The 21,677-nt window shown below is 37.8% G+C and overlaps 1 protein-coding gene across 6 annotated transcripts in view; it reads right to left on the bottom strand.

Moving 5' to 3' along the window:
* The window catches only part of LOC120555780 (protein diaphanous homolog 3-like), a 188,877-nt gene that overhangs the window by 119,074 nt on the left and 48,126 nt on the right, over nucleotides 1-21,677 (bottom strand). For 4 of the 6 annotated variants that reach the window (XM_039794835.1, XM_039794839.1, XM_039794837.1 and 1 more), the window contains 4 exons: nucleotides 20,833-20,937; nucleotides 18,465-18,779; nucleotides 14,436-14,550; nucleotides 2,068-2,076 (listed from right to left, as the gene is read on the bottom strand). In XM_039794835.1, coding sequence (XP_039650769.1) covers nucleotides 2,068-2,076; nucleotides 14,436-14,550; nucleotides 18,465-18,779; nucleotides 20,833-20,937 — 544 coding nt within the window. The remainder of the gene's footprint in view (nucleotides 1-2,067; nucleotides 2,077-14,435; nucleotides 14,551-18,464; nucleotides 18,780-20,832; nucleotides 20,938-21,677) is intronic. The other 2 variants (XM_039794838.1, XM_039794840.1) reach the window with 1 other exon arrangement.

The following is a 21,677-nucleotide window of genomic DNA, read 5'->3' as shown; positions in this document are numbered from 1 at the left end:
TTTATAAAGTAGCCTTACTGCTGCTGAATATATACAAAAGACGAGATATGACAACTTGTACAGTAAAAAGGGAGACAGGTTCCACATATTCCTCAATTCCCACCTGCCAGTGTCTTTAAAACATGCTGTGATTTTTTTTTTTACCCTCTCGTCTTGCAAACACCCACAGGAAAGATCTGCTATACATGTTTTATCTCCATCTATTGACACTGATGATCTGAAAATGCTTCTCTGGAGGCTACCAGTGAAATCACAGAAACTGCTGAAAGTTCTGAAAGCTGTCAGCGTCCTCTCTGGGTGTCCACTCACTACTTTTTCTTGTTGTTTTTTGCCTTTTTATTATTATTTTCTGTTCTAATAAGAGAAAAGGCTGAGAACAAAGTAAGTGATTAAAACTGTATGGATCAAATAAGTAATCAGTTCTATGATATAGCAAATACAATTACTGTTAGCTACTGTGACACAGCCATTCCAAAAGGGGAAACACTTGTGTCTGGGATGCTCTGTGTACATCATCATTCAAATGTAAATTGCATGGTTGTGTCAAAATTGTATGGCTTGATCACTATTTATTTTTTTTTAAATACTGTTCTTCTTCTTCTCACCGTTTCACCTAAATTAATGTGGTCAACCACAGGTAGGTTGAAGTTAAATTCTTTGGAAAAATCTTAAAAGGGCTCACCAGAGGACTCACAATACGATATCATCACAATACTTATGTCACGATACAATATTATTGCGATTTTAAAGATATTGCAATATTCTGAGATATACTGCAATTTATTACCGTTTTTCCAACTTCAAATTTTTCCAAATTTCAAATTATGTCCCCAAAAGAAAACTTTGTCAACATCGGTTTTATCTAAAAAGATACATTTCTCTGTTTGTTCATCTCACTTCAATTGTATTGCTGCAAAATGGGATTGTCAAGCAGACAAACTGACCAACACATATATAAAAATAGATTGATACTTGGCGTCTGTGTATCGATACAGTATTGCCACGGAAAATATTGAGATACTATGCTGTATGGATTTTTTCCCCCACCCTTATTAACCATGTGGTTCAGGTTGCTATGGCAATACATGAACCATGGCCTACAGTGGTAACCAGGAGGAGGAGGTAACAAGAGTCCTATAACCAAAACTGAAAGTTTGAGCAGATGAGCTTCAGATTAGCTGAAAATATTCCAGATCAGCCTTTCCATGTTCAACCCAATAATGGTCAATCACTAACCAATGTCACCAATTGTAAAGCTCTGTCTGCGTATCAACACATCAGAGAAATAAGACAGAATTTATATTACCTTTACCGAATCATAACTAGCCCTATGCCTTTTGCTTTAAGGCAATGGCATAAACCTCAGGCAAGTATAAAGGTGATACAAAATGAAAGAAACAGAAATTTCATTCATAACTATTCAACTGTTTCACAGGAGCTTAGGGCAAGGCCACCAACACAATCACCTGTTTCAAAATGAGAAATTCCTAATTCTGAGCTTCCTGTCAGTACAAAATCTGAACACAGCCCACACAGTCCTTGTTAAAGGAATTAAGCAATGTCAGGTCAGATGTGAAAGAAAGAAAGCTTTGAACTACTTTGTGAAATGCAGTCCTTATAAACCTTGAACACTCCTGTTCAGAGCTAACAGGATGAATGCTCCAGCTGATTTAAAAAGGTGCAATCAGTAGAAGTTATCACACCGCAAAAAAACAAAGTGCAAGGTGAATTGAATCAATGTGTTTAGCAGTCAAGAAGCGTAGTACATAGTAGTCTGATAGTACAGCCAGGTCAGGCTGAGGGCCCATTTTCACACGCAAATAATTTAATGCAATCATTGTCTGCTAATGTGGAGTATTTTCGGTTTATCCTTTTTCTAATACTGCACACAAATCCCACCAGGTCACTGTCATTTCAGTACAAATACCAGAAGGGGTTAAGCTATCCTTAATAGGTAGTTTAAAAAAGCGGTTATGTCTTAGGTTACAATTTCACAAAATCTGAAATTTAAGCATGGAGACAACTAAAACTGCTACTGTAAACTGAGTGAAACAAAAAACTACTCACCCTTGGTTTCTGTTCCAGAGCAAATACGAAGGAAGATCATGCAGCCAAGCAGAAATTGCAAGAGCAAAATTAAGAAAAAGCAAGAGAAGGGAAGAGAAACAGAGACCGAGCAAATGGGAGAAAGAAGAAAATCTGTTAGTGCTTTTTGAATTAAGCATTATTTCAGACTTTTTTTTTGTCAACAGAGAGACAACAGAAAGCATTGCAATATGTTAGTCAATAGAGCGACATTTGTATGCATTAAGAGAAAAATTATCATGGTTATAAAGAATTTCACAATAATGGACTTGTCAAAAGCAGAAACCGAGCAGAGTTACAGTTTCTCACAATCCTAAAACGTGTGTGACTTGTGTGTATAGAATAGGATTTGAAAGGTTGGAGAAATGCGACTGTATATTCTGAGTTGTATTTGTGAAAAAAGAACTTCCACAAGCTTGAAACACGTAAAACTATTTTCTCAGTGACATGAAATTCTTTGATGCGTGGGACTATTTTCTACCAAAATAAAATCCACTGCCAAAGTCCTCATGCATTAAAAACAAAACAAAACAAAAAAAAACACTTCCATAAACAGAGCACAGTATGTGTGCATTCATGAAAGACCTAACCATAAAAATGCAGATTTTTTTTAGTCACTTCACTGTTACTCACTACACGGGTCAGCAGACAATTTGTTACAATGAATTACAATAGCGCTGCAGCTTACGCCACTTTCGGGTCTCGCTCTTTTGAAGTTTCTTGATGAAGCTCTTAGAAGGACTCCTCTCTACCCTCACAGGCTCCACCCTCAGTGTATGAGCCAGTAAGCACAAAGGCTGCAATTAAAGCCCTCAGATGTCAAGGGAACATGTTAAAGCTTAAGAGTTCAAAGGCAGAGATCGGAGCATCATTAGCTATACTTAATTTATAATATGTGATTATTAATCACAATGAAACAACCCTCACTCAAGCATCTAATGATTAACTTTGGTTAACCCCTCACTATTCATACTCAACCTGAAAGCTATGTTGTTGTTTTTTTACCACTATGATCAATGCCCATAGAACAAAGCACAACTAACAGTCTTTTCGCAGCAAAGGAAACATGTGTGAGCAGTAGCTACTGTGTGTTTGCGGGTGTGAGAGTTTGTGTGTTTGGGAGGACAGGGCACATTCAGCATAGACCAGAAGAAAAGTTTAAGACGTTTTTTATTAACCTGGTGCATTATAAAAAAAATAATAATAATGTTTTTGAGAGATGCTTCTTGCTTGTACAATTTACAGCATATGTTCCCTGAAAATCTCTTTCATATCCAAGCAAAATTGGTTTTGTAACTGAAATTTCCCTAACCTTATTGCTCTAGAATCGAATCAGAAATGTTATCGAATTGGGACCTTATCAATCAGAATCAAATTGATTTGATTTAGGAAATCATTGGAGATACCCAGGCGATTTAAACTCTAAGCTACACTGAGCCCCCAAAATGCTTCTTTTGTGTCAGAGAATTAGTCAGAAATATTGTTGTAGAACCATGTATACCTCTATAGTTTTCTTTCTTCTCCAAAATGTATTTTATAACCTGATGCAAGGAAAAAAAGAATTCAGCTTGTAGATACAAATTGTGACCATTGATTTGGATTTGCCCTCTCAGCCCTCTATAGGCTGATTACAGATCGCAATAGAACAGTTCAGGGTGTAGAAGGGTTTGTAGGCAAAAAATAGGACATTCCTATTTTTATTTACAATTTAATTTAATCTATGTTTGCAGTGGCTTAAAAATGATAACCCAAATGACCTGTGCATGCACCCTGTCTTTATAAAAGTAGATAAGGACCCAGCATTTGTGAGTGAATGTGTGACGGATGACAACTCCCGAAACAGGACAGGTGTTCAAATGTATATTAAAATTGTTCCTGTGTTGGCAAACAATAACGCATAAATATTGTCCTAGACAGCCATTTATGTCAAGGTTTACAAGTCATATTATCTATGTTTATGGGAAAATTGAATCTGTATGAAATAAACTAATATAACCTTTCAGCTGTATACTACATGAAGACAATAACTTCTCAGGAAGCCAGTAGGCAGAAATAGAACTGTATATGCCTAGAGTTGCACTGGCTGGAACAGACCAGGCCCTGACAGGAAGTGTAGAGAGAAAGAAGCAGGGACAGACTGTATGGTGAGGTCAGACAAATTAGGAAACATGTATGTGTGCGCATAAGTTATGGTAGTTATTTAATGGCAAAACCAGTAGATATTATAATAACTATCGCTATTAGTTTATCGCAAAACTGTACAGCCTTGGTAAGTGACTTTAAAAGAATGCCTGAATGGTCAGAAGACCACTTTTCAAAGAGCACAAGCAGTGGCAGCAGCATCAACAGTGGTGGCTCTGTTAAAATCTACTTTCCCTCTCTCAGGAAGTCTGACTACCTTTTGAGAGAAAAAGAATTCTTCAAACGCGTTCCTTCCAACATGCCTGACATTGCTCACCTCAAAAGGGTTGGCATGAGAAATAGTGAAGGGCTGGATGAGTTCCTGACATTTCCTCTACTATACACGGACTCAATCCAAACCTCCTCTTTCTCATGCTTTGAAGAGTTGTTGGGAAGTTTTATTATTTATAATTATATATTTTATAAGACACTAGTCTACAGCTATTTCATCTTACACAAAGCAAGCTGTCCACTTGCATGCATCAACTCTCGCAGAACAGCAGCTGTGTTGCAAGAGAAAGCAGACAGGAACGGAGAAGTAGAAAATGATCCAAAAGAACAGCAAGGCATTAGTTGGATTTCCTGTCTGAGCTTTCAGTTAAGGAGCACTTTAAAGCAATTTCACACTAAATCTTGTATGGGAATTATTGCACTGACATCTATGGGTTGAAAGGTATACCGGTAAGTCTGTTGAACCTCTGACCACATCAATGATTCACAGCTACGTTTTACTTGTAACCGCAGCAGGCTGTAATAGAGGATTGCATTGTATTACAACTCTACAGCACTGCTGCACAATGTGTGGAAAAAAATACGCTAGTTGGTAAAACGGAAGCCCAAAATCAACGTAACAAGACAGGCCCTAACATGGAAGTCACAAGGGAAGAGAAAACGAGGGAGACCCGACTGACAGCTCTAAGGGTGATCAAAAAGCAGAGGAGCAAAATCGGTTGTTGACCGGAACGGTGCAATGACCTTCACGTTGCTTTCACTTCCCTATCTACTGCCCGGCTCGATCTGCTCTGTGTACACTGGGAAAAAAAGGCCACTTCAAAAATAAGAAGAAAACAATAATTACAAGGTGTTTTTTGCTTGTAATGAGTAAAACAATCTGTCAATGGGAGAACAAAAAATTCACTTGGTAAGATTACTTAAAATAAGATAGGATCTTCGAACAAGATGATCCATCTTTTACAAATAACACAGCAGCTTAAAACCCTTATAAGATGTCCAAAAAGCTTGTTTCATCTGCGATACGAATCAAAAACAAGATATTTAAGATGCATCCTCTAAAGACAAGTCCCTATATCTCACTGAAATATAACTCGTTAGGTGATTGTATCTTATATTAAGTGTTATTAGATTAGATATTAGAAATCACATCAATATACTTTATAAGATTTAGCTTTTTTGCAGTGTACCGCGCATGGCTCAGTAAAAATAAAATAGACAAAGCACATATTCTTAGCGAAGCAGAGCAAAGAGCAACTTGTGAAACACTGGTGGAGTCCCAAACATTGTCTAGAGTGGCGCCGATCAGCTGCGCCCAGTGGAATCCACTAGCTCTAGTTTAAGGAATAAGACAGATTTCAAAAGTTAATATTCAGATATGAACATTATGATGAATAATATATGGTTTAATAAGAATATTAAATAAGAAAATATAGCGAGTTAATTATCTCTACAATAAATTCAGAATTCTGTCTTGGCCTCAAAATCCATCCTCTACAGCTCTAAAATCGTGAGATGCATATTCATTGGTTATATCTAAATGTGGCAAATTATGTTTTTTTTTTTGTTTTTTTTTTGGCAAACCAGTATAAAAAGTCTCCGTCTGATGCAAACTTAAGTGTGTTTGTGTGTGTTCATGCACGTAGGCGATAATGAAAAGAGCACTTGAGTGGGCGTGCACACCCAGACCGTCCTTTTATTTGAACACAGGATGGGTGTCATAATTAACAACACAGGAAGAGTGCCTTTCTTTTTAATGAGGGAGGAAATAGGAAATCCTGCGGCAATATACAATCCAATCTGACCACCAGCATCGATTTACTGTAGCAGGTCACAATTAGACTTGATATATATTCCCTGTCTCTCCTGCATGTTTTTTTTTTCCTTGCAGCATGTACTAAACCGGGTACATTTGTGTGCATGCGTTATCGGGTGCGTGAATATCGGTGGTTGACATTCATGTACATGGAAGCGAAAAGCACCTGATTAAGTATGTAACTATACTGATTTTTTAACTAGATTTAATTGATCCCCAGGGGGAAAACTTCAGGTGTTGCAGCAACACAAAAACAGAAATAAGTGCAAATAAATAGGGAAGTAAAAAATAATAATATGGAGATATATATAGCCAGAACAAGAATAGGAGTAAAATACAAACAATACATGAGCAACCAAAGACAAAGTTAAGAGTTGAAGTAACAAGTTACAAGGTAACCTGACAATAGTGTGGTTAATAGCAGTGAGTCAGCAAGTCTAGTATTATCCAGTAAGCAAAACAAATCAAAACTGCTGTGGCACCCTTTATTCGGGCTATATACAGTGGGGCAAAAAAGTATTTAGTCAGCCACCAATTGTGCAAGTTCTCCCACTTAAAAAGATGAGAGAGGCCTGTAATTTTCATCATAGGTACACTTCAACTATGAGAGACAAATGAGGAAAGAAAATCCAGAAAATCACATTGTAGGATTTTAAATGAATTTATTTGCAAATTATGGTGGAAAATAAGTATTTGGTCAATAACAAAAGTTCATCTCAATACTTTGTTATATACCCTTTGTTGGCAATGACAGAGGTCAAACGTTTTCTGTAAGTCTTCACAAGGTTTTCACACACTGTTGCTGGTATTTTGGCCCATTCCTCCATGCAGATCTCCTCTAGAGCAGTGAGGTTTTGGGGCTGTCGCTGGGCAACACGGACTTTCAACTCCCTCCAAAGATTTTTTTATGGGGTTGAGATCTGGAGACTGGCTAGGCCACTCCAGGACCTTGAAATGCTTCTTACGAAGCCACTCCTTCATTGCCCGGGCGGTGTGTTTGGGATCATTGTCCTGCTGAAAGACCCAGCCACGTTTCACCTTCAATGCCCTTGCTGATGGAAGGAGGTTTTCACTCAAAATCTCACGATACATGGCCCCATTCATTCTTTCCTTTACACGGATCAGTCGTCCTGGTCCCTTTGCAGAAAAACCGCCCAAAAGCATGATGTTTCCACCCCATGCTTCACAGTAGGTATGGTGTTCTTTGCATGCAACTCAGCATTCTTTCTCCTCCAAACACGACGAGTTGAGTTTTTACCAAAAAGTTCTATTTTGGTTTTATCTGACCATATGACATTCTCCCAATACTCTTCTGGATCATCCAAATGCTCTCTAGCAAACTTCAGACGGGCCTGGACATGTACTGGCTTAAGCAGGGGGACACGTCTGGCACTGCAGGATTTGAGTCCCTGGCGGCGTAGTGTGTTACTGATGGTAGCCTTTGTTACTTTGGTCCCAGCTCTCTGCAGGTCATTCACTAGGTCCCCCGGTGTGGTTCTGGGATTTTTGCTCACCGTTCTTGTGATCATTTTGACCCCACGGGGTGAGATCTTGCGTGGAGCCCCAGATCGAGGGAGATTATCAGTGGTCTTGTATGTCTTCCATTTTCTAATAATTGCTCCCACAGTTGATTTCTTCACACCAAGCTGCTTACCTATTGCAGATTCAGTCTTCCCAGCCTGGTGCAGGTCTACAATTTTGTTTCTGGTGTCCTTTGACAGCTCTTTGGTCTTGGCCATAGTGGAGTTTGGAGTGTGACTGTTTGAGGTTGTGGACAGGTGTCTTTTATACTGATAACAAGTTCAAACAGGTGCCATTAATACAGGTAACGAGTGGAGGACAGAGGAGCCTCTTAAAGAAGAAGGTACAGGTCTGTGAGAGCCAGAAATCTTGCTTGTTTGTAGGTGACCAAATACTAATTTTACCGAGGAATTTACCAATTAATTCATTAAAAATCCTACAATGTGATTTTCTGGATTTTTTTTCTCATTTTGTCTCTCATAGTTGAAGTGTACCTATGATGAAAATTACAGGCCTCTCTCATCTTTTTTAAGTGGGAGAACTTGCACAATTGGTGGCTCACTAAAAACTTTTTTGCCTCACTGTACCCTTTCAATTCCAACACTTCTGTGTACTAGACACTGCATAATTATGCATTGGATACTTTTCAAGTTGTACTAAATTACATAATCAACTAGAACTCTGAGTGCTGCCTTGAGTCATAGTGCAGCTACCTTTGCAGTCTAAGATAAACTGGCAGAGTATTGAATTGTTGTTTAAATTGGCAATTGAGTTTCTTGTGTTCATTTCATTTTCGGTACCTGTTGTACATCTCTAAAGGTCATTTGGAAAAAAACTCAGCTGTTGCAAAAGTTCACAAAATTCCAACAATGCAACCACAGCATTGACCCACTAAAATGATCTCTCTCACTGAGCCTAATTGCTTTTTTATTGAATTCTACATCAAATGTGAGCTGCATATAAATGTCCTTTCATTGCAACTTGGAGAAAAAGAATTGGAATTTAAATGGTTAACGAATATACAACCAGATTTGCCAAATGTGCAGACATCTGCTGTACTACTCCGTGCACTAATGAGTCCAAAATACACAACTATACTAATAGTATAGTATTAATATAATATAATATAATATAAAGTAATATAATATAGTATATAATAATTTGAGGTGTAGTCAAGCGCTGAGGTTATCGTATTCGGTAATAAAAGGGCCACGATATAAGGATGCAAAGAGAAATGAGTGCTCATTATATGACATCTAAAGGATTGTTCTTGTTTAGAGTCAATAGCTTTAGTAGAGAACATTTAGTTAACTTTAGCTGCTGAACAGAAATCCTTCCACAGTTCCGTAGCCGGATGAAAACTTACAAAGACTCATTAAGTGTTGAATGCCTGGCAGTGCTAAGGGTAGAGGAAAAGGAAACCATCTAATAGAAGTTGAAAGAGGACACCAGCTGTTTCAAGGTGATACATATGCTGTGAGGACTTTACTGGAACACAATTACTCTAAAGCTGAAAACAACCAAAGAGAGGTTTATAAAAATGGACCACATACAGACAGGAAACGCAAAGACATCAAAATAAAGAAAAATAAGGAGTCCCTCACTCTGGATTACAATCTCTCGCTTTCTCGTAAATTTAGGGTGTAATATAATAAACAGGGTTCATACGCATTTTAACCAATACTTTTCGGCAAATTTCCATGACTATGTGTTCCTGAAAATGTCAGTCGACATTATACAATAAGAATACAAATCTGTGTTAAAGGAACACGCCGACTTATTGGGAATCTTATTCACCATAGCCCCCAGAGTAAGACAAGTCGATACATACCCTTCTCATCTCCGTGCGTGCTGTAACGCTGTCTGACGGCTCCAGCATTAGCTTAGCCTAGCACAGATCCTGCAGGTAACTGGTTCCAACTAGCCTACTGCTCCGAATTGTGACAAAACTGACAAAATAACGCCAACATGTTCCTGTTTACATGTTGTGATTTGTAGAGTCTGAGCGTGTACAAAAACAAACGTACATGAGACACAGCCGTCTTCTATCCGTAAAACAAACCAGGAACTATATTCTCAGACAGGCTTGCTGCGGAGCATATCACTCCGCCCCAAGTACTATATTCTTCCACCTGAGAATATAGTTCCGGTTTGTTTACGGTTAAGAAGATGGCGGTGCCTCATTTACGTTGTTTGTTTTTACACGCTTGTATTTCTACATCACAACATGTAATATAGGAACATGCTGCCGTTATTTTGTCACTTTGGAGCAGTAGGATTACTGGAACCATTCACCTGCCTGTTCTGTTATGGGCTGATGCCGCTGGAGCCCTCAGACAGCTTTACAGCACGCACGAAGATGAATAATTTCTATCTGACTGGGGTTACGGTGAATAAGCTAAATTCCCAATAAGTCGGCGTGTTCCTTTTAAAGTTTAACCTCAGAGGTTTAACTATAAAATGAATGACAATTTATGTGGTTCATAGTGGGATTCATAATATCGCTCCCCGAATAGAACGTTGAGGTTAAGACGACGTGAAAATAAATGTATTAATGATTAAATTAATTATTATGCTGTGTTAAAAAAAGTTCCATGACTTTTCCAAAACTTTCTGGGTTTTTTAAGTTTCCAAAACCTTTCCAGGCCTGGAATTTGCATTTTTCAAATTCCATAACTTTTCCAGGTTTTTTTCAAAATGTATGAACCCTGAATAAATATTCATATATATATATATATATATATATATATATTTATATATATATATATATATATATATATATATATATTTATTCATATTCATTCATATTCATATATATATATATATATATAATTCATATATATATATATATATATATATATATATATATATATATATATATATATATATATATATATATATATATATATATATATATATATACACACACACACAAACACAGTGTAGGCCAAAAGTTTGGACACACCTTCTCATTCAATGGGTTTCTTTATTTTCATGACTATTTACATTGTAGATTCTCACTGAAGGCATCAAAACTATGAATGAACACATATGGAATTATGTACTTCACAAAAAAGTGTGAAATAACTGAAAACTTATATTTTAGATTCCTCAAAGTAGCCACCCTTTGCTTTTTTGATAACTCTGCAAACCCTTGGTGTTCTCTCAATGAGCTTCATGAGGTAGTCACCTGAAATGGTTTTCACTTCACAGGTGTGCTTTGTCAGGGTTAATTAGTGGAATTTTTTCCCTTATTAATAAAAAAAGCAAAGGGTGGCTACTTTGAAGAATCTAAAATATAAGACATGTTTTCAGTTATTTCACACTTTTTTTAAGTACATAATTCCATATGTGTTCATTCATAGTTGTGATGCCTTCAGTGAGAATCTACAATGTAAATAGTCATGAAAATAAAAAGGAAACGCATTGAATGAGAAGGTGTGTCCAAACTTTTGGCCTGTACTGTATATACATACATACAAAAATTACCTGAATTTTAGTGGAACCACCATTTTTTTTTTGTTTTTTTTATCTGACTGTTTTTGATGGACTTGAAAAGCAATTTACAGACAAAATCGATTGATCTGTGCAGCTCTTTTCAGGCCCAATAATTAAGGGTTATTTTGGTTGAGTCAATAACAGGAACTGATCTTGCCCATCAGTTGTTTTTCATCTAAAAGATTTGGGAAGAGCATTATGAGGAGACAAGTAAATAACAACCTTGCAAAATAGTTTGTCAAAGAAAATATACCGTGTGGAAGTAATGTGATACTGTGAACGCTAAAAGGCAAGCTAAGAGAATGAGAGAAAACGTCTAGGGTAGGAACCCAGTAGAATGCAACCTTTCAAATGGCCACATGATAAACCAACATCAACAACACCGCAAGCCAGCCCACACATTTCCATTCTAGTTACTTCTTTTTACCCGCTCTAACAAACAAAATTGGCTCTCGTTTCTCATGTGCTTAAAACTACTCTGCAATTGCTCCATTAGACTAAAGACATAACCTTACACACATTACAGAGTAACATCCTCTCACTGTTTTGTCCCTAATTGAAAGGTTGCATTGATTTTTATTGATTAGGACAGGGCATTTGTATTAAAAGGTTTACAGCTAATGAGCAGAGGCTTGAGAGACAAGCACAGTAATCAACTCATATTATTCAGTACAGTCTTATTTAATTTTGTTTGCTCTAACCTGCTTGCTCAAAAGTAAAAACACACATTTATTGCAATTTTCTCTCTAAGGAGATGTGTTGAAGTGGCTCTGACCCTTTACCAAAAACAAACTATTGAAGATCTAACCCTGAATAGATAAAGAGAGGAGCCAAAAAGTATTTTACCGCTGTGAATATAATGTCTACTTAGTCAAATAAATGTGTGTTTCACTCCTCCAAATGCAGTACTATAAATTCTGGTGGAATGTGTAGTCCCAGCCTTCTCTTAACACTTTGAATAATAATAATAAAAAAAAATATCACTGTATCGCTGTATTTTTATTTACACTTGATTAAGTCTGCCAAAAATACAACTGTTATGGTCTCAAAACAAACTGTTCCAAGTCCCCATCCAAACTCAGCAGTTTGTTTACAGGATGGCAGGCATTCTCTTAGAAAACAACAGCAAGAGGCACAACATCACGAAAGAATAAGGAAGTTTCAAGGGAAATAAATGAATATTTAATAAGAAAAACTGAGTGAATGGTGTTTCATACTGTGTCCTTTTTAATGTTTAATGCTGATCCAGATGCCGCTGCTCTTAAGTGAGATGAAACATGATGCTACATGGCTGAGTTAATAAAACGACAAGCCCATTTGCATGTATGCATACATGTACACTCACTGGCGCACAGCAGCAGTAGCAACTGGGTTAAAGAGTGTAACCCACCAGTCATGCTGCTTTACAACCTCCACTGGGATGGGAGGAAACGGGGAGAAACACAACTAAGAGAATGGACTCAAATCATGAGAAAGGTTGGACTTAGTCAAAATGTGTTACAGTGCTTTTGTGTGCCTCCTTCCATATGATAAGAAGTGTGTTTCAGGATTACTGTAAAATACGTGTGTGTGTGTGTGTGTGTGTGTGTGTGTGTGTGTGTGTGTGTGTGTGTGTGTGTGTGTGTGTGTGTGTGTGTGTGTGTGTGTGTGTGTGTGTGTGTAGTGAGTGTGACTGTGTGTGTGTGTAAAGTAAAATGGTCTGCTGGTGGACATCCTTCCTTTGTCCTCTCCAGAGAACACTTAACTGTCTACCTGTTTGCCATTTAGATTGCCTCCATTATTCAACACCTTGACGGTAGGGAACAAGGGTGTACTGGTGTGCAGGGGGGGGTCTTGTGTGCCTTGAGAGGAGCAGCATAGAGTTGTGACAGGTAGATAACACCTGGATGAATAATTCAAATTGGCATAAGCTAGCTGAGTCAGTGACAAGACAAGAAAGAAAACACAAGACATGTGAATAAATCAACAGAGAAGGGATTAATAGACCACGCACAGGAGAGGACAAGACTGATAACATCCCATACCTCCTGCTCTGGCTATGATCATTCCAACAACCTTGTACATGAATATTCCAGATCTTGCCAGCCCTACTAATGTGTAAAGATGTAACTGTATGGTGTCTTATCATGCAGCATTACCACTGGGAATAGTCAAAATGGCCCAACAAAATCCAAAACAGTATGGCAACCTTGGGGACTCAGATTCAGCAAGGACTGCTGACTGTTAAGTGATATTTTCGAGACCGTACTAAAACTGCTGAAAAGGGAGGAAGATGGGAGATATAAGACACACTACACATGTGGTCTATTCAGATGGAGTTAGGCATTATTTTAATACGGTTGTTGCTGTCTCCATATAAATGTGTTATGACTAAATTCAAAGATATTATAGAATGGTATTGGCCAAGGAAACTTTAAATGAATGAGGCATTGAAAAGAAATCTGCATTCTAGTTCATTTAGCTTTTATAAGACCTCCTCCTACGCTTACAACAGCAGGGGAAATTGGACCAAATGAAGTGATGACTTCTGTCATGCATATCTCGCTATCCATTCACTTAAGGTGATATAAAGCAGTTTGTTTGCTAACAGTAGCCTAGAGGGTTGATATTAGCACTCACACACTTGCCTGCATCTTTTTCATGCAATTCCTCTTCAATGAAGACACATAGCCAATTACTCTAAAGCATAGATCCACGCACACACACACGCATGCACGCACAACACAAAAACAAAACACGTTCACCTTCCTTGTTTTACCACTCCAGCTCAACTAAGAAACCCTGATCCCTAGCACCGCACTGAAAAAAAGCCAATAAACCACAGTCATGAGCCAGAAAGTATGTACAGGGAGACAGAGGAGTAAGTGAAGAGAAAAAAAAAGTAGGTTCTGAGTAGAAACATACTGTACGGAATAATTTATGTACAAAAAGAAATGTTTGGAAATGTCCTCAAATGTGAAAATAAAGCTCATTGCTTTAGAAATATATTATGTAATATTAAGTTAAATACATAAAACAAAGTCATCTCAGAATACAAGTGCAGAAGTGAGGCAGATGGACATTCAATAAATTAAGTAGAAAAAAAATGTAGTGAGAGTCTGACCTGTTCTTTGTGAACAAAAAGTGAGAGCAACTCTGCACAGTAACTCTGGTTTCGCATATTGGTTCTCATCAGCCCGCACCCAGAAACAGCCATCTGACATTTCCTGGGGACGAATCTAAAAACAGACATCCACAGTTCAGCACATTTAGTCAACACATGGTTTATTATTTTACAGATTACTATATAGAGGCTACAGAGGAAAATATCAATATAAAGAAAACACATCATGAGAATCAGATATTAGTCACTGATACTAAAGCTACAAAAAACTATTCCAAACTAACTTGCTTCAAGTAAGTTCCCAAAGTAAAAACCACATTGACCCGATTATAAGACGACCCCCTCTTTTTCAAGACTCACTTTTAGAAAAAATATTTTTTGAAGAGCAAATATTTTATTTGAAAATAATTATATTAAAAACACATTGAATAAACCAAGGTTGGCTGTTGTTTTTAACATCTTTTAAATCAAATGGTATTTACCTTCATTTTTTTTTTTTAATGAAAGTAAAGGCCTATTTCTAATACCAATTAGGCTGGTTAAGTTCTTTGTAGTAAAAATATAGTGTCTGTTGATTTCTGCACAGCTTCAGCAGTGTCCCCAGAGAGACACATGGACAGAAATAGGTGTATGTGTCCCGAGCCGCACTTAGTGCTTCAGTTTGCATTAACTGTGTCAGACTTAGGACGGGTTAGGACATAAAAAACAAAACGCCCGTCGTGTTCTGGTAGGGCTAGGTTACTACTCTCTAGGTCGGACAGAAATATGCGGCCCGAGCTGCAGTTCACTGTCACTATCGTCACTACCATGCTCTGGTTCCACCGACTCGTCATCCTCGCTGCCAGGCGGCTCGCCATTTGTCGCCATCTGCTGTTGTAAACGTATATTGACATTTAAAAGTCCAAACCCGTCTTATATTCCAAGGTTACTAGGGCTGCACGATATGAGAAAAATATGTGATATGCGATAACATTGTTGAATATTGCAGGACAGCTCCATTTTAAAGTGCAGTTTTCTACTGATATTTTCAGTATCGCGATATGTTGCAGTCTTTGGCGATATGTTTATTGCGCCAGTTGAAATTGCGATGATGATAAACAAAACAATATTGTGCAGCCCTAGTTACAATTGTTAACCTGCCAATTAAAGTGAATATTGGCAATTACATTCTTGGTTGATTTATTAGCACCTCCTTTTTACTTTTTCTTTTTAGTTTCTTTACTCTGAATACTTTTGTTAGGCACAAAAACAATGCATACCAAGGCACCAAGTCCAATGCTTTTTTGACAATTGCTTGCCAGTTACCATGTTCCAGATGATTGTTATAGCAGCTGACAGTAAAGTGGAATGCTATCTTTTTTTTTTTTTTTCTCCAGACTATTTTTTGGGCATTTTTAGGCCTTTATTTATATAGGACAGCTGGAGACATGAAAGGGGAGAGAAGGGGAATGACATGCAGCAAAGGCCCGCAGGGCAGAGTCGAACCAGCGGCTGCTGCGTCAAGGAGTAAACCTCTATATATGGGCGCCTGCTCTACCAGGTGAGCTACCCAGGCGCCCCCTTGGAATGCAACCTTAATGTTTTTACACACAGCACATCTCCTTGCTTGGGTTACAATTATTTTTTTTAATTATTTTTTTTAAATAAGATGGCTTTATAACCCTTAAAGATAGACCAGACACCAATCAGATATGTGTGTACATCCATGTAAGATATTAAGAAAAATATTCAATTCAAACTCCATTAAGCAATATTTTCAAAATGAACACTTCCTGTAATGTGAATGGGTTGCTACTACTAGGGGTGGTTTGCTTCATGAAAAAACATCCCAACCGTACGGTTCGCTTGTCTCGGTTCGGAACGTGTGTGCGTAGCGCGGTTTGTCAATACACTTCTAATGTGCACAAACCACTTACTGCCGTTGTGCCCTCTTTCAACACCTATGTTAAAACACTTACCGGAAATGACGAGCGGGACGAGCGTGACAAACGCAACACATGGCAGATGATTGGACGAACGCGTCACGTCGGGCTGGCTGCTCTCGATTTTCAAAACAGACTCTAATGGCGTCTCGTTGTGAATACGATCTCATATTTTACGAAAATAGTTCACCGAAACGTGTATCTGAAAACATTTTAAGCGAGAAATAGACCATGCAGTTGCTGAATCTGTCTTCATTTCAAATCAACAGAGCTCAGTTTAAAAGATTTGTCAGATTTTGAAAGGCGGCGAGCCGACCGCTCCTCAACGGTGGTGCGTGGAGTGCTGCAGGTCACATCACCTGTATTTTTGTAAGAGCTACACTGAAGTTGTTAGTTTGATAAATGCAAGTTATTTCAATTGTTATTCTGTAATATTTCAATCTTCATGTGCTAAAAAGGGCACATATCTTCCTCCGTTGCACTATTAACTCAAACACCAAGGGGCACACAAACAAATAACTCCGAACTCAGTATCAACCTCCAGAATTGAGACTAAATTCATGAATTGGCTATCCAAGATTAATTTAATGCAAGTTAAATTCTGTTAATTAATATATCTATACTGATTATTTCTAAATAGCAGAAGTTGAGTGAAATCACTCTTCTTCATCTACATAACAATTCATTTGTTTATAGTGCATATTTTGGAGCATCTTAAAGCTTAATAATTATCATTACATATTTCGGTAGCCTTTAGTGCATTTATTGGACAACTTGGTGGACCAAAGTCTTGCTGAAATGCCTGTGAATATTTCAATTAAAAGCAAAATTTGTGATTTCTTTCTAAATACATTATGCATGTTAAAAAATACTCGTTGAAAACACGTTAAGAGACGGCACTCTTTTTCAGCTCAGAGTGTGTGATGTCCTACCATAGCCTGTGTGTGTTACTGGGTTAGCTGCTAACCATAGAATGTTGCCGAGGAGCGGCACTCATTCTCGCTGTGCCTCCAGCTATTATTTTTTCAGATTTGGCTGGATGGTTGATAACACACTTTTTCTCTGGTGTGACAGACTCAGAACACAATTATTTTTGCTTAACCAGGACTCTAAGGTTCCACTGGGGTCAGGTGAAACTTGGCACTAATGGGATGCCCATGTGGCCCTGTATCTTCTACTGTATATATGTAAGCTGACAACTGTTAACTAACACAGTACTTATGAGAAAGTGAAAAGCCAATAGCATGGCAAGGCTTTGCTGCTGCTAGATTGTTTGGGGGTCTTTCTGTCTATCAAAAATAGTTATGTCACTATTCTACTCTAAAACTGGCCAAGCCCCTCAGCAAGAGTTGAAAGTTAAAGTCATATTACTGAAGAAGTTAGAAGTTTCTAAACAGCTTTGTCCCAAACATAACCATATGTGGGGGTTTCGTACAGCTGTGCCATAAGACAGGTCCTCCTCATTTCACTTTGGAATTTCAAGCATATGGTTTAGTTTACTGAACACCTGTACCAATGTACATCTGAGAATACATAATTAATCAAACCACAAACTAATATCACTTGTGGTGTGAACTAAAATCGCTCTGCAGAGAACAACATCTGTAGAGGTACCACTAAGGCTGCTTTGACAACAGCATCTGATCATCTGTTATTTTCAATTATTACTTGCTTGGCACAGAGGTAGGAAGTTGTTGTTTCATTCTTAGAAAAAAACATCTGTACTGTTCAGGTGCTGCCAATGAACATCAGGAACAAACACCAGAGAAAAGGGACACTAAAAATACATGGCCTAAATTTTCAGTTTCTTGTCCTAAACTTGTTAACCATAATCCAGCACAGTGGGAAAACATCTCTAATATTTCTCTTCATACTGTAGATCACTCAATATAGAAATCTGTAAAACTACCAATTATCAGGTAGGAGATACACCTCTTAATATACTGAAATAGCCTAGGAATAAATCCTTCATTTGTAAAAAATTAAGGGTTAAATGTTATTCACTTTGTCTCCATAGTATTTTTTGAGACTTTAGCTAGTGATATATTAGGCTGCATTGTGTGAAAAAGGGGTGTTTAAATATAAGAAACACCTTGCAGTGTATTACCTTGGACCAGTTGAGGCGTTTCATGGAGGTCTCAGGCTTGAAATCCTTCTTAGGCCTGAGGCCAAAAGGCAATGCATGGTGGGTGGGGGAGCCTAGACCACCCCCAAACCCTAGAGGGGGTGGAGGGGGGGCACCAAATGGAGGAGGCACTCCAGGCGGGGGAGGTGGGGCATGACAACCAGGCAAAGGAGGCGGAGGAGGGGGAGCTGGCATCCCAGCTGCTGCAGCAGGGGGTGGAGGCCCAGATGAGAATGGTGAGGAAGAGGACGCCTGTCCAACATGGGCAGAGGACAGACCCACAGGTACAGCTCCAAACTAGAAAGGCAGAGAGGAAATAAAATGTATGTGGGGGCACAATCCAAAAAATAAGGCTCATTTTACGCAACGTGCGACATTTGAGATTTTTTCCTCTAGACTCTGAACAACTATCAAAAACACAAATGCTAGCCTAAAATAAAAATTAAAAAAAATCTTGTAACAACAACATTGGCAAATAAATGCCCAGAACAAAGAAGCACTATTGAGTTTCCCTGGAGCCAGGCACTTAAATACAGGGTTGACGAATGATTTCACTGTTATCACCAAATATCAATCACCAATTCACAGTTTATTATAATGACACATATTATCCATGTAGCCAAAGTATAATAAATGGCTCCAGCGAAATCTACTGACATCCAAAACTATTCAAAAAAACTTTATGAAGTCATACTGTACTGGTGATGATGTCAGTTACTAAAATCAAGTAATTCTTGATTTTGGTCTCTTTGGGGAATTTATTCATAATAACAACAAATAACACTATGGTTGTACTGGGCAGGTGTTAATGTAACTGTTACACAACTGTTGTAAATTGGTAACTGTGTGAATGTACCGCAAAAAAATAAATAAATAAATAAATATATATATAAATATATATATATATATATACACACACACACACACACACAGTATATAGTAATAAATAAAGTAAATGCAGTCTCAACTTCTTCATATTAAATATCAAATAAGCTAGCCATTACACTAAATTGCCTTTTCACAGCATTCATTTTTTTAATCACTTAAGTCAGATAATATTTTGCATAGCTGTCTTCTTGCTTGCCTCATCGGCATATTTTTATTCTTTTAGCTTGGTTCCAGCAAATATAAACTTGATTACAGAAGAGTTTGATAGTTACTAAAAGTGGATTATTTTTCAGAGAGTGGAGCAGTGCTCAAGAAACCCTTCACCGGATAAATAAAATGAACAGTGGACTCGCATTACAAAGAAAAAAAAATGACTGAAACTGGAGAGAGCTAAAACAAATTACAGCATCTGCCAAGTGTGCAACTCAGTATGCTTTCCTCTCTAATACCACTGTTCTACGGATAACGGAGGTGTACCATCCAGTAGAGGCCAAATGCTCATAGATGATCCAGATTCTGTCCAGAACCTACCCACAATGACTTTTTTTTGTTCCCCCAAAGCTTAACATCAAATGTTATAACCGGTGCTACAAAGTTTCGTAAATTGTATCATACAGAGAAAATGGCTTATTGATCCATGCACCAGTTTTAGATTAAAGACTCACACTAAAGGTCAGCCCTGGGCACTTACTCTCCCACTGCCTCTAGAGGAAAGAACTTCTTTGCTGAATTAACAAGTGTGTGCGTTGGTGAGAGTTAGACTGTGTGTGTGTATGTATATATGTGTGTGTGTGTGTGTGTGTGTGTGTGTGTGTGTGTGTGTGTGTGTGTGTGTGTGTGTGTGTGTGTGTGTGTGTGTGTGTGTAGCATTGGCTACATGTACCACCGTCATTTGAACCAAGGTACTATTTGAGTATTCATTCTGTGTTTGCTAACTCAAATTGAAAAATTATCAGGAAAATAGAAATGAAGTTCTCCTCTCCTCTCTGAATGTGTAGTTATCTTGCAGTGCCAGGGCATGGGAGCAACTCTCTGGAGTGTTTCCGGGGGGGGGTAAAAAGGCCCAGTAGTGAGTTTGAAGGGGGTTGTCAGAATAAATTGCTTTTAGAACAATTTCCTCTTATGGGATAAGATCTGAGAATCAGAAATGGCCAACATGGAGGACTTGTCAGCGTTCTCATTAGATTTAGTGTCAGCTAGCCAGTAGAGCCTCCACGTCAACCCAAAATGCAGGCTCCATTGGATAAAATCCCCACCACTATCTTAGCAGCACCCAGCACCCCAAAATAACAAGAAAATCATAATGGAAAGTAAGAAAAGAAAATTGAATTGCATATCTATTCTAGATTTAGGGGGTTTGTTGAGTAATCAAATGTAGTGTTTTCTAACATCACCTTAAAGAATTAACACAATTTACAAAAAAAAAATTAAAAATGACATTGAAAACAAATAGGTCATTTACCTGGGACCTGAAGGCCTGCAGCTCTGCTTGGAGTTCAGCTATTTTTTCATCACACTTAACCAGCTGAGCTTGTGCCTCCTGTCTGCTTAGAAACTCCTCGTCAAACTTAAAAGAGAAACATGTATCCAAATTACACGCATACACACGCTGATATTAAATGAACATAAGCAGTATTGCTTAAATTGTTTAAGTCTAATGGCGTAATTACTTTATAAAATCAACATTCATTTGACATTGATTGCCTTCAGTTACTGATTCAATTTCAACACCCATTCATTAATAAAACCTTTTAGTCCCATACACACACGTCAATCAGTGAGCCCATCCTTCTAATCAGGATCTACAACCTGCTGCTAAAATAAATCACAGCAGCCAACGCATCTGACCTCACACGTTTCACAACCACGCGTGTCTGATTGTGTGTGTTATGACAAAAACATTACTGTTCTTGCTCAAACTTGTTGTAGTAAGATACTTTTGCAAACTCCTATTTAACCTACGTCTTTGCCATGAACATAAAAAAGATGGACTTTAAACTGTAGTAGTTCGAGCTGTAGCACACAATAAAAAGTAGGGAAGAAACTTATCATTTATCTAGTGTGATATGGGAAGAATGGGTTTTTCCATATCACAGTTCTCAAACTGAAAAATCTAGAGCATATGTACAATTGTTATAAACAACAAATACTCTTTAACTTGCATTACAAAAACGTTTAGTTTCCTTGATTGTAATATGTTAAGGTAATAATAATCTCATTATTTTATAGCAATGTCACATCCTGCAATGCTCACTTTTAAAATAGCTATTTTTCAGTTTTTGGAAAAGAATTAGAGCATTTAAAGCC

This window comes from Perca fluviatilis, chromosome 3 (assembly GCF_010015445.1).
Source record: "Perca fluviatilis chromosome 3, GENO_Pfluv_1.0, whole genome shotgun sequence".
In the NCBI taxonomy this organism is placed as follows: Eukaryota; Metazoa; Chordata; class Actinopteri; order Perciformes; family Percidae; genus Perca; species Perca fluviatilis.
Note: the sequence above shows the minus strand (reverse complement) of the source record. Positions and strands in the feature narration are given on the sequence as shown.